The 14508-nt window shown below is 34.4% G+C and overlaps 1 protein-coding gene across 2 annotated transcripts in view; it reads right to left on the bottom strand.

The window, feature by feature from the left end:
• Window positions 1-499: 499 nt before the first annotated feature.
• Window positions 500-14508, bottom strand: part of LOC111027267 (protein lozenge-like) — a 49244-nt gene continuing 35235 nt past the window's right edge. For both annotated transcript variants that reach the window (XM_022305570.1, XM_022305580.1), the window contains exons 4-5: window positions 8404-8571; window positions 500-2356 (exon numbers count right to left, since the gene is read on the bottom strand). In XM_022305570.1, the coding sequence (XP_022161262.1) occupies window positions 1530-2356; window positions 8404-8571 (995 nt within the window). In that variant the 3' untranslated portion in view covers window positions 500-1529. The remainder of the gene's footprint in view (window positions 2357-8403; window positions 8572-14508) is intronic.

Genomic DNA, 14508 nt, shown 5'->3' with positions numbered 1-14508 from the left:
GACAATATTTAAAAAATATAAATATCACACATAGTACATTTAATAATACAATAATATATATAAATAAATCAACAAATTACAATAATAATACAGATAAGTATGATAATTTTGATTTTCTAAGTTTATTTATTACGTACACTCACGGGTCACGTGTGCGTAAGAAACGTATAATAATATAAAACTAATAGTAGGTTTACAATACAATAATAATATAAATATAAGGAAAAGAAAACGATGAGATACGTCGGAATGCGTGCGTCGAGGAATAGTAGTTTGACGAGCGCCAATGGACGAACGAAAAAGGCGAACGATGGAATTCGAAACAGTTTCAGCGTTAGATCAAATAATAGCTAATGCGGTAGTAATATTATAATCAGCTAGTGGCGCATTGGTTTGTAATCGTTCTTGAACCGTTCTATTATAATAACAATTATAATTCTAATATTATACATTGCTAAATCGCTGAAGGGATGTACTTATGTATAACGCTCTGCTGCAGTGGAAAACGTTCCGAAAGGTTTTTCCATTATAGCTCGTTTGGAATTAATCTTAGTTAAATATTATGATTCACAATCGTTTTATTTTGACTTTTTGGCGCAGATAAACAAAAATTGAATCTCTATACAGTATATTGTGTATAATAGACGAAAAAATGAGGAAGATGTTAAAACAAAGATTTAAAGATAATGATGTAAGTATTAGAATAAGTTAACCTATAATAAGTCTGGGATCATTATGACAGTTTTTAATGCTTATCCTACAGACCTACGGTCAGTATTAGTTTAAAATAGTTACAACTCTAAGTAAGTAGTTAAATCACTTTCCCCGATGACACTATATTTTTTATTCTTGTCGAATCGATACGACAACTACAGGCCAAGAGACAATTTGTGGAATTTGCTGTTATTTTAATAATTTTGAAATCATCTGTTGCATTATAATATTTTATGATTTGAATATTGTCATGATTAATATTGCGAATATAATTAAAATAGCTAAATTTAAAATGTAAATAAGAAAAATTACTGTAAATCACAATAAAACAAATTTTGAGCAATTTAATAATTTTATAGATACCTAGTGTCTATTATAGAAATGTTTATTATTTATCTTAAATAATCTCACTCAGGGTCAAAAGGCGTCTTCAAAATAGTCACATTACAAATAGCGTTTACAAAATAAAATGCTGCTCATCGTGGGCCTCCCACTGTCTCACCAACACACCATTGACAGTTGTAGGTATTATATAAATGACAAAAATAAAAATTTAATAATAATAATAATGATAATAATAATAATAGTTTTAGCACCACCACTGTAAACCTGTATGAAAAGACACTGTCAACAACATATGATATACTAATAATTCATAATAGGACGTACGTCGCTACAGATTTATAGCGTCTCTGGTTGAGCGTAGCGCTTTATACGGTTTAAGTGGCGACCCTTGTTGCCGTCACGTGGTAGTCCTCTGCGGTAGTAATCAAATAATAAGCATAATAATAATTAATAAGTGGCGACGCAGCCGATCAGTAGGGCCTCCAGACTGCCAGGTCGGTGTGCTGTTGCTGCTGTTGCTGCCGGTCGCTGTACCGGCCTCCAATGGATATGATGTCGCCCGCCTGATGGTGTTCTTCTAGTGATACGGCGGGGGGTGGTGGTAACAGCCCGATTTCGATGCCGCGCGCGTTCCCTCTTCCGCTGCCGGCCGCGCTGATGGTCAACTGCGAGGCCGGATTACCGGCAGCCGCGACCGCGGCCAACGCGGCCACGTCGTCCACGACGTACTGATGGTGTTCGGCCGCGGACGGGTCCTTGATGCTGTTGTTGTTGTTGTTGTTGATGTGCAATTGCTGCAATTGATGTTCGGCTGCGGATGACGGCGCGTGCAGGTGCAGGTGTATCTGGTTCTGGTTCACTGTCGAGTACAGATGCGGGTACAGCACCATCGTGGTGGGCGGCGGCACAGGTGGCGGTTCGGCGGTCATCTGCACCGGGTGGTGTGTCGGAGGCGGTGGCGGTGGCGGTGGTACCACTGCTGCGTTGTACTGGTACGCGACCGCGGCCGCATGGTGATGGTGATGGTGGTACGACGACGGATGATGGTGATGGTGATGTTCCGCGGTCGGCCAAGACGACGGGTAATAGCCGCCACCGACGCCGACGCCTGTTTCCAAATCTTGGTTATGGAGTGCCGGTTTTAAGAGCTCCTGTTGGTGTTGTTGGTGGTGCTCATGTTGCTGTTGTTGTTGATGTTGTTGTTGGTGATGGTGGTGGTGTTGGTGTTGTTGGTGCGTGCCGCAAAAGTCTGCCATCTGGTTGTTTTGCTGTACTTCCGGATGGCCGCTTCCGTACACTGCAGCACAGACGAATAAGAAAAAATGTATTTTATTACTAATTGGCGAATACAACAAATATTTATTTATCAGAAATGTTTAAAATAATTGATCCAGTTGAGTAATAGGAAGGCAAGCGCAAAGAACTAGTGTCAACTGTATGTATATATTATGCCGATCAGAAAGTTCTGCAATAGCTTAAATAGAACAAATAGTTACAATTCGTTCATCTTGCAAGGTTTTTTAGGCAAAATAACAACCACGGATTAAGTATTAAATGAAAAAAGTTGGAAGGAGAAGGAAAATTCAGTGTAAAATATAAATGTCTTATTGATATTTTGGGGCCCTAACCATTTATTGGACATAATATAATTTATCCAAAAAAGACTTAATTTTTAAAAATCGACCGAATTTATGGGTGCTAGGCTTCACGTTTAATAGGTAACCGCGTATAGATGTGTTACCTAACCTTGCGATTTCAGGTTTACATGTATGGAGCTTAAAAAAGAGCTTGAGAATGCCAGGGCCATGGAGCTTTGAAAAAAGATCGAATGTATAAAAAAGACATTTAAAAATAATTTCAGTAGAGATTTCGAAAACAAATTATACATTCGGTAGTATTTAAAAAACGGCTATTCATCAAAGGACAAAGAAAACTGACACAGAGTGTCAAGTGTAATAAGTGTACTGGGTTATAAATTGAGCACTCTTATTTTGCTCAAAATTCAAGCACTTTCATTTTTTTTTTAACAATTTAAGAGTAACCCGAGATACGAGGATGTACAAATTTCTTTCATGGGTATCTTGTTGATTTTTTCATTTTTAGAACATTAATAAAATATGTACATATAAGGTGTATAAAAAAATCAATTATAGTCAACCGTGTTAATAATATATTGTATCCAGCCTCGAGGTTAGGGGTCGAAATGACGCTTATGCGCCTCCCCCCGTCGTACTATTCTTCTGAGAAGCAGCCTCGCCGGTATCTATACTACCCTCGAGTCTGGATACCGGTAACGGGTGAATGCGTATACCTACCTAGGACCTACATAAACGAATATGACGAACATCGGATCGTGCAGGTCATACAACCGATTACACAGGTGATGGATTGTCGAAGGACATCGGCTCAACGGTTACTGGTAATATACATCTGGTATTTATATAAATAACTGATCTAAAGACATAGGTAGGTATTATATCTTGTTGGAAAGTAGGTATAGGTACATGATATTATTTTATGTAATAAGTAAGATCCGTTCGCTCATGCCTTTAGTACATATAGCAATACCTTTTATGTACTAAACATTACAGCTATACCTATATGGCTAACACACGAGACGGGACCACAACATTTATTGCCCGTAATGACGTACATACGTGTAGGTACATAACCCACTCCTTTGGGACGGACGTATAATGTTATGATGTGGCGTTAACGTGCTCGTGTATTGTATATTACCTGTGTGCTATATAACGAAATTTAAAGAGTTAGGTATAACGTAACAAGGTCTCTCGGCGAGTTTTAGTTCCGTCACCGGTTACGTTTATTTTTTCTACTTACAGGGACCTAAGTATATCTATTAGGTACACCCGGGGTCGCAGATTCCGACGGTGACGACGACAATCCCATTACGATTTACGGGGCGGTTTGTGTGCAGACACACACGGTCATGAAATAGAAGGTTCATACTGTAATGACGTATTATTATGAAGACGACGTAAAATATATTAATGACACCCTTCGGTCTCGATTATAACCTAACCACACGTGGAAATTTCATTATATTATACCGATCGCGTAGGCGGTAGGAATCCGACGGTCGCGGTTATGTGATTTTTAACGTAAAATATTATAATATACAAAATATTATACAGGCTGTATAACCACGGTTATCTACTATACCACTGACTTCACCAGGGAAAAATTCAACAAACATCAAATACGGCGCCATGTATTGTTGTATCTCTGTTTTACGGTATAGCTCAACTCACGAGCAAATCGTCATCGAAGTACCTCGTTTTGTGAACTATGATTTGACCCCGAAATGGGCAATGCGTCTGTGAATCAAAATCAGTCGAGTATTTTTCTAGGCTATGAGCTACAAATATGAAGACATGTTGCATTTTGTAGTACACTCAAATGGCAAACCATTAAATATTATTTTATTTAAAAAAAACTCCCATAGCAACGCATGGCGGGTCGGTTAGTCTATAGCATTTTTTTTTTCGAATTTTATTTCTATAACCTATGGCAAATCTACACGTTGAAACAAAAAAATTATTCGATTTTCATCTGTAAGCCATTTTATACCAATCTTTAAAGGTTGAAAGTGAATCAAAGAATACTCTCCGAGTCTCAAAGAATACGTGTGTAAAACTTGATGCAAACTGGTTTGGTAGTTTCCAAGCCTATATATAAGCCCAATTTCAATATAATCCATTCATTAATTTACTTTTTTAATTTATCATATTATCTCTTTTCATTTACTCGTTCGTTTACTATATATATATTATATATTGCGGCTAATATATGCATTACGTATGCCCTACATCTCTTATATAATACTTGTAATTGGCGATTATCAGGGCTTTGTGTTTGATAACAAAAAATTGATTATTTGATTTTTGAGTGTATTACAACTGCAGAGCAATATAAAAAAGTAATAAAGACAACGATGTTATAATTATTATGATATGCTGGTTTTTAAATTATAACACAATTACCGTAAACGTCTTCAACTTTAGGACCGAGACTGATTGTTATTCACAAGTGACTTAATTACGTTAATACCGACGATTATACTTCTCGTCTATATGAACAATATAACATCATCGTATTTTGTCGACGACAATCTAAAAAACACGCATTTAATATTATACGTTTCTATACTACCCAATAACTCGAGGCCAAGGGCCTACCATGATGGATAGAACAAATAATAAACATTTGACACGACAAGTCACGCGTCGGGCACGTCTGAGTGTCGAAACCGTACCAATTGTAGACCTACGCCCAATTATTTCTTAACAGTGAAATAAATATGCCTACATTGTTATTACGATCCATTCGAATCCATTTCACTGCTGCAAAAGTACCAATACTGGCTGTGTGTGTGTGTGTGTGTGTGTGTGTGTGTGTGTGTGTGGTGGGAGCAGAGTAGGAGATTATTCGAAAGCATTTTCTTTTCAATTATTCGAGGTACACGTTTATTAAAATAATTATTTAGATAAAAATTCGCTAAACTCTGGGTGGGAGGAGAATGTATAATATATAGGTGTTATTTATTGTATTATTCTATTCGAAAACAGACATACTCGATTGGAAATCAGTCCGTAAATACCTGGTGGTTTTATTATAATATATTAATCTTCCTGTGTAATTACTCGTTCAGAAAAACGATCAGTTTGAGACAAGGCAATTGTTTAAGCGATGTATGTACAACTTGAAGTATTTCTATGGATTTTGGTACCTATATGTATTATGTAGTGTAAAGAGGCTGTTCAAAAAGCAGATGATGAGAATTACATTATGGGGGGGGGGGGAGAATTAAAAGTACCGAAATCACATTCAAATTTCCGTGGATGTTTAACCAAAATAATTATGACTCATGAGTTATGGCACTTGCCACTAATATACTGAACTTCATTCTTCACTAGTAACAATTTTGGAGGAAATCTCTATTGGCGAGATGGTGACATAGCAAACACAAAAATTATATCAAGTATATTTAGGTATAACATTGAAGTCAATATTTTAATTTTTCCTACGCGAATTCGTGATGATTTATACTTATAATTACGTGTACATATTAATCTACTAACGCCGATGCATAAATCTATGATTACACATCACATCAATGAAATTTCGCAACGAAGTAATAAGTTTGCCTACACATATATTGTAAAGTTATTATAATTTTAAATACACCAATACCCATGAATTCATTTTGCATTGAAAAAAATTACTGAATTTGTCAGAAAATCTATAGGGACATAGATATTTGAATAGCTGATATTTCACGAAGCTCATATGTGTTTTTTTACAATTTAAGCATTAACATTTTTTTTTTAAAAAAACACTCACATAGAACGTTAGATGTCAACCTTTCAAAGTTGGTTGGTATAATAATTTATGTGTTTGTAGATGTGTATAATGTATCATGTTGTAATTTTACACTAAAATAGTTGGTCGATCGCGATGTGTCGCCACGAATTTCGCGTATAGATTTCAACCAACAGTCTACATTACAATGTAGAAACCTATAATCCCTATACACCTAACCCAATATTATATCATTTGATTCGAACGAATGACCCGGGTTTTGGGGTGAACTCTGAGGATTTTTGCAATTTGAGAGCTTCTGACGGTGTACATTATGTACTCGTGTATATATTATATGAATATATAGGTACCTAATGTAGCTAATGAGTATAGGTGCGGATGCACGCGTAACCATCGCGTGACGAACACACACGACGCTGATCTTTCTCAAGTATATAATAATAATAATAATAATAAATATGATCTGCTTGAACGCTAATTCACAGTAATCGATGCGCCCGTTCATATTTTGTACATTGTTTATCGTTATAATTATATATTATGTTTAGGTATCTCATACGAATACGCGAATTGTGTATTATATATATAGCGCATATTTGCCTATCTCATTTGTTCGTATACGTTATAAACGGTCCCGTAGTACTATTTTTTATAATTTTTCCGAGTAAAAAAAAAAGTCGTATATTATGTAACACCACTGGAAACAATATATTTTCGATAACATTCTAGAAATTCATTGATCCAAACCGGAGTAAAATTATACCGACACTGTCCCGCACAGGGATACTGTACCAAGTCAATGGTGTAGGGCAAATATCCCGATTTTTTCACACCTATTTAAGCGAGCGAATTTCTGGATATTCTTCGATATTCTTCCAGTAGAATCCATCAAAATTTCCTCTTCTACTCTCCCGTGCCTAGATTATTTGAGTATATTCGATTCAAATCAATAATTCGATTTTTAACGCATATTCGAGATCACGAATTATACAGTTTTGTATACTAACTAGCTAAGTGTAAATTGATCAAGTCAGGTTAATTTTATGAAAAGCGAAATCAAAAATTAGCTGATATTATATCTTGTGACTGCGACATGGTTTTATATTATTATAAGTTGTTTAAGTGCATGTAAACACCGATTTACGAGGATACCTAAGTAGTATATTATATTTGTATGTTCTGAGAACTTTTTTTACAGGGAGATTTCATCAGTGTAAACAGAAATTTCTACATGCACCACCGTCTACCGTATAACACACAATCATAGAATTTTTAAAAGTGGTAATTTGTCATTAATTTATTACTCACACATGTTGGCTACACTAAACTTTTTATTCAGTTGTAACAAAATTAATTTAGCTATGCATTTCAGCAACTAATAATCCGTTGTTAAGCCAAGTTGTACTTTCATCATTTTCTTTCTCTTTAAAAATCGATTTTTTTTAAAGTTATAATTTTCAATTTCATTAAAAAAAACACGAACTTACAAAAAACTACTTAAAAATAAAATGAAAGGTTCTGTGAATATACATTAGAGAAACTCTATGATTATGTGTTGCATGATGGAACATGTAGAAATGCTATATGCTCATATGAACTAAATAAGGGACTATCGATATTTTTGAGGTCGAATAACTGCATAAAAGCACCCCGAGAACAGAAAATACCAATCACTTGGAAGTATATAGGTAAAATTAATAAATATATTATTTGACCTTATAACTTATAAGTATATACCTATACATGAAGTAGGATAACTCCAAAAAATATTATAGACGTTCGAATTTCGGTTAAAAATTTAAAACAAATCGCGTCTGTTTATATAATTATTCTAAATATACTGGCCTTGATTTCATGGAAAAAACAGAGTATGAATAAATTCAGAATTTAAACGTGAAAATGGGGGTGAGCAATGGCCACTGGGCACAAGAAATCGCCCTAAGTATATATATTTTATAACATTACTATCGTATATCATTCAGTATGTAATTTTATACTCACTGGCTGAAGGAGCGTCCATGGCCATGGCCGCGGCAGGTCCGGCGGCATCGGGATAAGCGGCGTATGCAGCTCCTCCGAGCGGCGCGGCACTTGGCGAATACGACGACGTCGAATAACCACACCAGTTGCTCGACTCGGGCACGCCGACTGGTACGTCGGAATGTTCGTCTGAAAATTTTACCGAACATTAAAACCGTATCCGTCGACATGACACGCACGCGCATCGATACTTTTATGCGTTTATAATAATTATGTTTAACATTACCTAATTACAATAATTCTTACCGTCGAAGTGCATTCTAATGACATGCACGTACAAAAAAAAAATGCACTCGTGACTTCCGAGATGCTATAAGTGACGCAGCGGCGGGCGAACCGGACAAGTCCCGGACCGGTGGGAAAATTTAGAATTTAGATAGTGGCAACGAAAATAATGTATACGAATTTTAGGGATCGCTGCATCAATCGCAATAATTCTTTCACGAGTCTCATTTTAAGAACATAATATTAATATTAATTGTTATTAATAATATGTAGCATTGACCTTTTAATTACGCTGATTCTCGTACACACAGTGATGTTTATTGGTAGATACCCCACGCAGTTGGTCTTTAAGTTCGCATCTTTCATATTATATTATGTAATTTTAAATAGTATCTACCTAGTATGTACGATATTGGCATATTAATAACATATTTTAATGAATACTTCAGAACCAAACTTTTGACATTTGAAAATGCGTAAAGTTATTAAAACTAAAAAATAATTAAAAAATATTATACTAATTAGGTTGTAAAGTAATTAAAAGTGGATACCTATTCGACACAAGTTTTTAAACACAATTTTGAATTTTCTTATGTACCTATGTACCGTACCTACATAATTAAATCAACATTTAAATTAATAATGCGATTTGTTATAATTCCGTGAATGCTTGTGACAATATAAGTAATTTGTTAGCAGAGAATATACATAATCGATAACTTGTATGAGACCCTCCATAATATCATTATGTAGGAGCCTACCATTGTACCGGCCCCAAAACCTAAACATCAGAAGCTGCCCAGTGGGCATTTGCTAATTTTCCACTTGGTCAACGGCCTGACCTAAGCCCTGGATGAGACGCAAATCGTTAACTGTGCTTTAAATGTAGTGTAAGTTATATTAATATATTATATATGTTACGGGCAAAGTGGAAAATTCGGACAATGTATACAGTGACCGGGCATTGTGAAGTATTTATACAAATAATCTGCATAAATACATTATGTTTTTATTGCAAATTATTAATATTACATTATTATACATAATTAAATAATCATCAAAATAACATAATATATAATATATTAATATTATTTTTTTTCTTATAAAGTATAAATAGTTATATGTTACGTCTATCCTTTGGTTAAACACTTATGACATTTTGTGAATGCACTATATATCCCAATAACGAAACCGATAAATATTTTATCTCATATAATTTTGGTACGTACAGTTATTTACTTTAGTTGTAGTATACTGTCACTCAGTTTATATTGTGCAGTGCTTAAATAAACATTTATTTATTTTAATTAAATAAATAATTTAATTTAATTTTAATTTTAATTAATTAGTATAAATAGTATAGTAGTTTATTGTAAAAAAATAACATTAATATATTATATTATGTTATATTGATGATTATTAATTATGTATAATAATGTAATATTAATAATTTGCAATAAAAATATAATATATTGTGCAGATTATTTGTATAAATACTTCACAATTTACATTGTCCGAATTTTCCACTTCGCCCGTAACATATACACTCATAAATCTCACCGGTAGAATTCAGGGTTGGGAAGGGGTGGTTCTTTGACGAAGGCTGGTACCTATATAATAACATCATCAATTTCATATATTTTATTATTGTGATGGTAATAATCATGATAATAGTATAAATATTTAATTCACACGAAACAGGCGCATATATTACCTATTATTATTACAATCGTACGCTAGTTAAACAGGTGTCCCGCGGCCCGAAAGAGAAGACGGACGGACGACAAATTGAACGAGACGCGGCGCGAGTACATCATTATTATTGTTATTATTATTTTTTTTTTTACTATTATTATTATTATTATTATTATTATTGTTATAATATGCAGTACCCACTCGAAAACACAATTGTGATAAAGTCGTCGTCGTCGTCGTCGTCGGAACATGCGGCAACGGCGGCGTCTCCTGCGCGGGAGACTCGCGCGAGTGTATTAAAATATATTTGTAATAATATAATGGCTCATTAGTCATTGTCGTCAAATCGGAATGATGCTCGGACGGAGAAGAAAAGAAAACATGTTAATAATAAAATATTTTTTTATAAAAAATTAATATAATCACTGCTGCAGCAGTAACAACGCTACGAGAACCCGTTACAGCCGGTATACACACACACAGCCACACAGGTATGGTCCCATTCATTGTGCACCATAATAAAATATAATACATATGTATAGAATAAAGTATAGGTACACAGGTATAGACCGTAGATACATTTTTTCGGCGGCAAATAATTAATGGCCGACTGCGCTAAGGACATGCGATATTTCACGCGTCGAAAGGATCTCCGTCGTCGTCGTCGTCGTCGTCTCTTCATATATCGTGTGTGCCATGTGTGTGCTGTGTGTCTGTGTGACTGTGTATGTGTGCGAGGGCGAGCTGCACGTGAGGACAATGCCTCGGGGCGAAAACGAAACAATATAATAATAATTTAATATAATAAAACGTTTGAAGAAATAACACGAACACTTGTCGGGCGCTCGTGTACTTGTTGTTATATTGAAGGCATAAATATATCATACACATATACCTAATATTAATATAACATATAATGTAGAGTCGTTTTGGGAGTAAAAATAATTTACGAAAATAAATCCTATGGAAATCGTCGAGTTTGTGACCAGAGGGCCCCGCGGAGATGTGCAACGCGTACTGTTACATTGTTGTACGTAGGATATGTGTGCGGTTGAAAAATCGACGGATCTATCGTATAATATAGTCCGCACTGCGATGCGATGATGATGATGATGACGTCGAGTCCGTATATAATAGAATTGGACGTGTTATAGGTATATACAAATTACAAATATTGTACAACATAATGTATAATGAATATATGTGCTTTTTTTGAGTTAAAAGTGCGCGACCTGTGAACAGCCGTTTAATATTCACGAGTCGAAGACCCGCGAGTGGTGTTTTACCGAGATTTATGATACCGCTCTCGGTTTTTCTTTTTCTTCGAAAACTAATGTATATATATTTATGTACCTACGCGCGGAAAGCATTCGTCAAAAAGTATTTCGTATGTATATATTCATAACAATATATCATATTATAGGTGTACCAGGTGATCATTAATCGAAGTGCGAAAACGATATATTATATCGACCGACCATTTTATCGTTTACATAATATTATATACTTTCATTGTACATAATATAATGTATTATCCAAACAACCTAGCACGTCCGATAATATATCGACTTTAACGCCTACGACTTGCCTAAACAATATAATTTATATCATAATACGGTATATGCGCTTATGCATTGATATATCTAAACGCAGTTGAAAAATATGTACTTGAGTTTTGTTGTGATTTGCAATTTTTCAACAAGTTTGGTTCATATTTTACGGAGGTTTAGTCAAAATTAAGGAACAGTCGAAATGTTCATTGTTCACCTCTAAAATAATTATTATTTGAAATTATGATTTCTGAAACAATAGTGCATGTATTTAAAACAATATAAACTTCTACAATTTTTCATCATCGATCAAATAAAATATTGCACTTAAAATTTCAAAAGACCGATAGTAATTTGTAAGGATGATGGATAAGAAATAATTTTTTCAAACATACATATTGCAGTTTAACAGATTTTGATGTTCCTACAAGAAAAAAATTAAAAACCATACATCACTGCACCCTAATTGTTTTGCTAACACGAATTTACAGTACGCAGAGAAATCCGTCCATCTATATTATAAACAATATGTATAATCTGTATTATGAAATATATTAGAATAAATTATAATTTTCGATATTAGAATCTATTGCAATTTAAAACCTAGGCATATCCATTACTTACACCCTACAAACAAACCAAATCAATAACGAAACTGTGCATTAAAAAAATAAGACGCATATGTGACCTTATAAAAACAAGAACCAGAGCTACTACCCGTATATTATAGTTTATAATATATATATAGTTAGCACATGGTTACATCTGGCCGTAATAATTGGCCAGACGCAATGTCAGACATGGCGAACTATATAGGTAATGTGTGTAGTATTGCAAATCAATATCTACACGAAAACCACAATAATAATATAATAATGTCTTATGTGTAACATATTATATTGTAATATTGTATGGCAAATGATTTAATTCCACGTAAACAAAAACAATCATTTTTAATGTGTGTGCTCAAAACTTAGACCAATCGCTCTCGTATGTGTTTATAGGTTATAGGTATAATATTTATAAGAGTAGGTAACTTAATATACAATATTATGTTTGGTTGATGGTGTCCATTTGTAGAACAGCTGATTAGATATACTATACTTCGTATTATTTTTTCTTCTTCTTTTTCGTGACCTCGGCCCTCAAGACCATGTCGTTCAACATCTTTGTCTCCAAATTTCCTTATCCATTGCTAACTTCTTCCAATCCATCCCTGGCCTCACTTTCTCTATGTCCTCTTGACCCTATCTTCCCAGCTTAGTCTAGGTCTTTCAAGTAGTCGTTTTCCTTGTGGTACATTCCCCTGTATACTGTTCTTACCAGTGATCTTGTATTTCGCAAAGAATGACCTGCCTACTTCAGCCTTTTTTTGGTGGTATCTTCTTTAATGCTTGGCCTTTGATACAATTCCTGAATTTTCCAATTTTTACGTATTCTCCATTCACCTATGGATTCGTCTTTACGTGGTCCATACATTTTCCTCAGTACCTTTCTTTCAAACAATAATATAGCATTTTCATCTATTTTCCTTAAGATCAAAGTTTCAGAACCATGTGTATCATAACAGACTTGATATATTTGGGACTTCAGGTTTCTGGAAATTAATCTGGATCTTTGTAACTTTGTCAAGCTAAAATAACAGTTATTGCCAGCTCGTAGAATTGTATTCTCACTTTTATTTCCGTGTCTATTTTATTCTTCTGTGATGTTGATGGTGCGCCAAGGTATTTTAACTGCTGTATACACTTCTGAACTTGTAGATATCGACTTCTAAGTACTTATTGCGACGATCTATTTGGTCGTGTCTTTTAACTACCAACATTTTTTTTACTCTTTATAAATGGCGAACGATTTCTTTAATTTTAACTAGCATTTTAAGTTTAAAGATGAATAATACTGAAGTACTTATCACTCTTCATTCGACCGATCTACAATCGACTTATATAGGTAAATGCTTCTGTGTACTAAAATAATTATCTATATTGAAAAAAATATTTGATATTCATACACGTCGGCATATTCAAGTAAAAATCATTAAGTTACCCTAATATTACAAAAACAAACGCAGCTAAAAAAATATTAGATGCACCTACTACATATCAGGCGTCATATGTTTATGCATTTTGTCTGAACAATTTTTCTCCTCGGGAATCCCGTGGTATTTGGTTTACCACGTTTTTGCAGCCCACCCAGCCCGTTACTATATATGGTGTATAAACCATCTTTAATATAATATATTATTATTATAAGGTACTATACGATTTTAATGTACTGAAAATAAAGACACCTGATAGTGTGGGTATGGATAAAAAACGAAATTTTAAAAAAAAACGTCACAGCGTGTATATTTAGGTATTACACCCATATATTATAATATGGGGCATAATAATGTACCTCGTCGACGGTTGTCCGGAAATCGATCACAAGGGATGTGGTTTCTCGCGTGTATACACATATTATACGATATACATATGAAATATTATAATATAGTGTTGGGTTATTTACGTTGCGTTTTATTTCTCGCTGTACCGACGTGTGGAGCGTACCTGTACCACTGGGTTGAGACCTATGTACATTGTACAGGTATACCTAT

Source organism: Myzus persicae, unplaced genomic scaffold (assembly GCF_001856785.1).
Source record: "Myzus persicae strain clone G006 unplaced genomic scaffold, MPER_G0061.0, whole genome shotgun sequence".
Taxonomy (NCBI): domain Eukaryota; kingdom Metazoa; phylum Arthropoda; class Insecta; order Hemiptera; family Aphididae; genus Myzus; species Myzus persicae.
The sequence above is the reverse complement of the archived record's forward strand: the minus strand, read 5'-3'. Positions and strand labels throughout refer to the sequence as shown.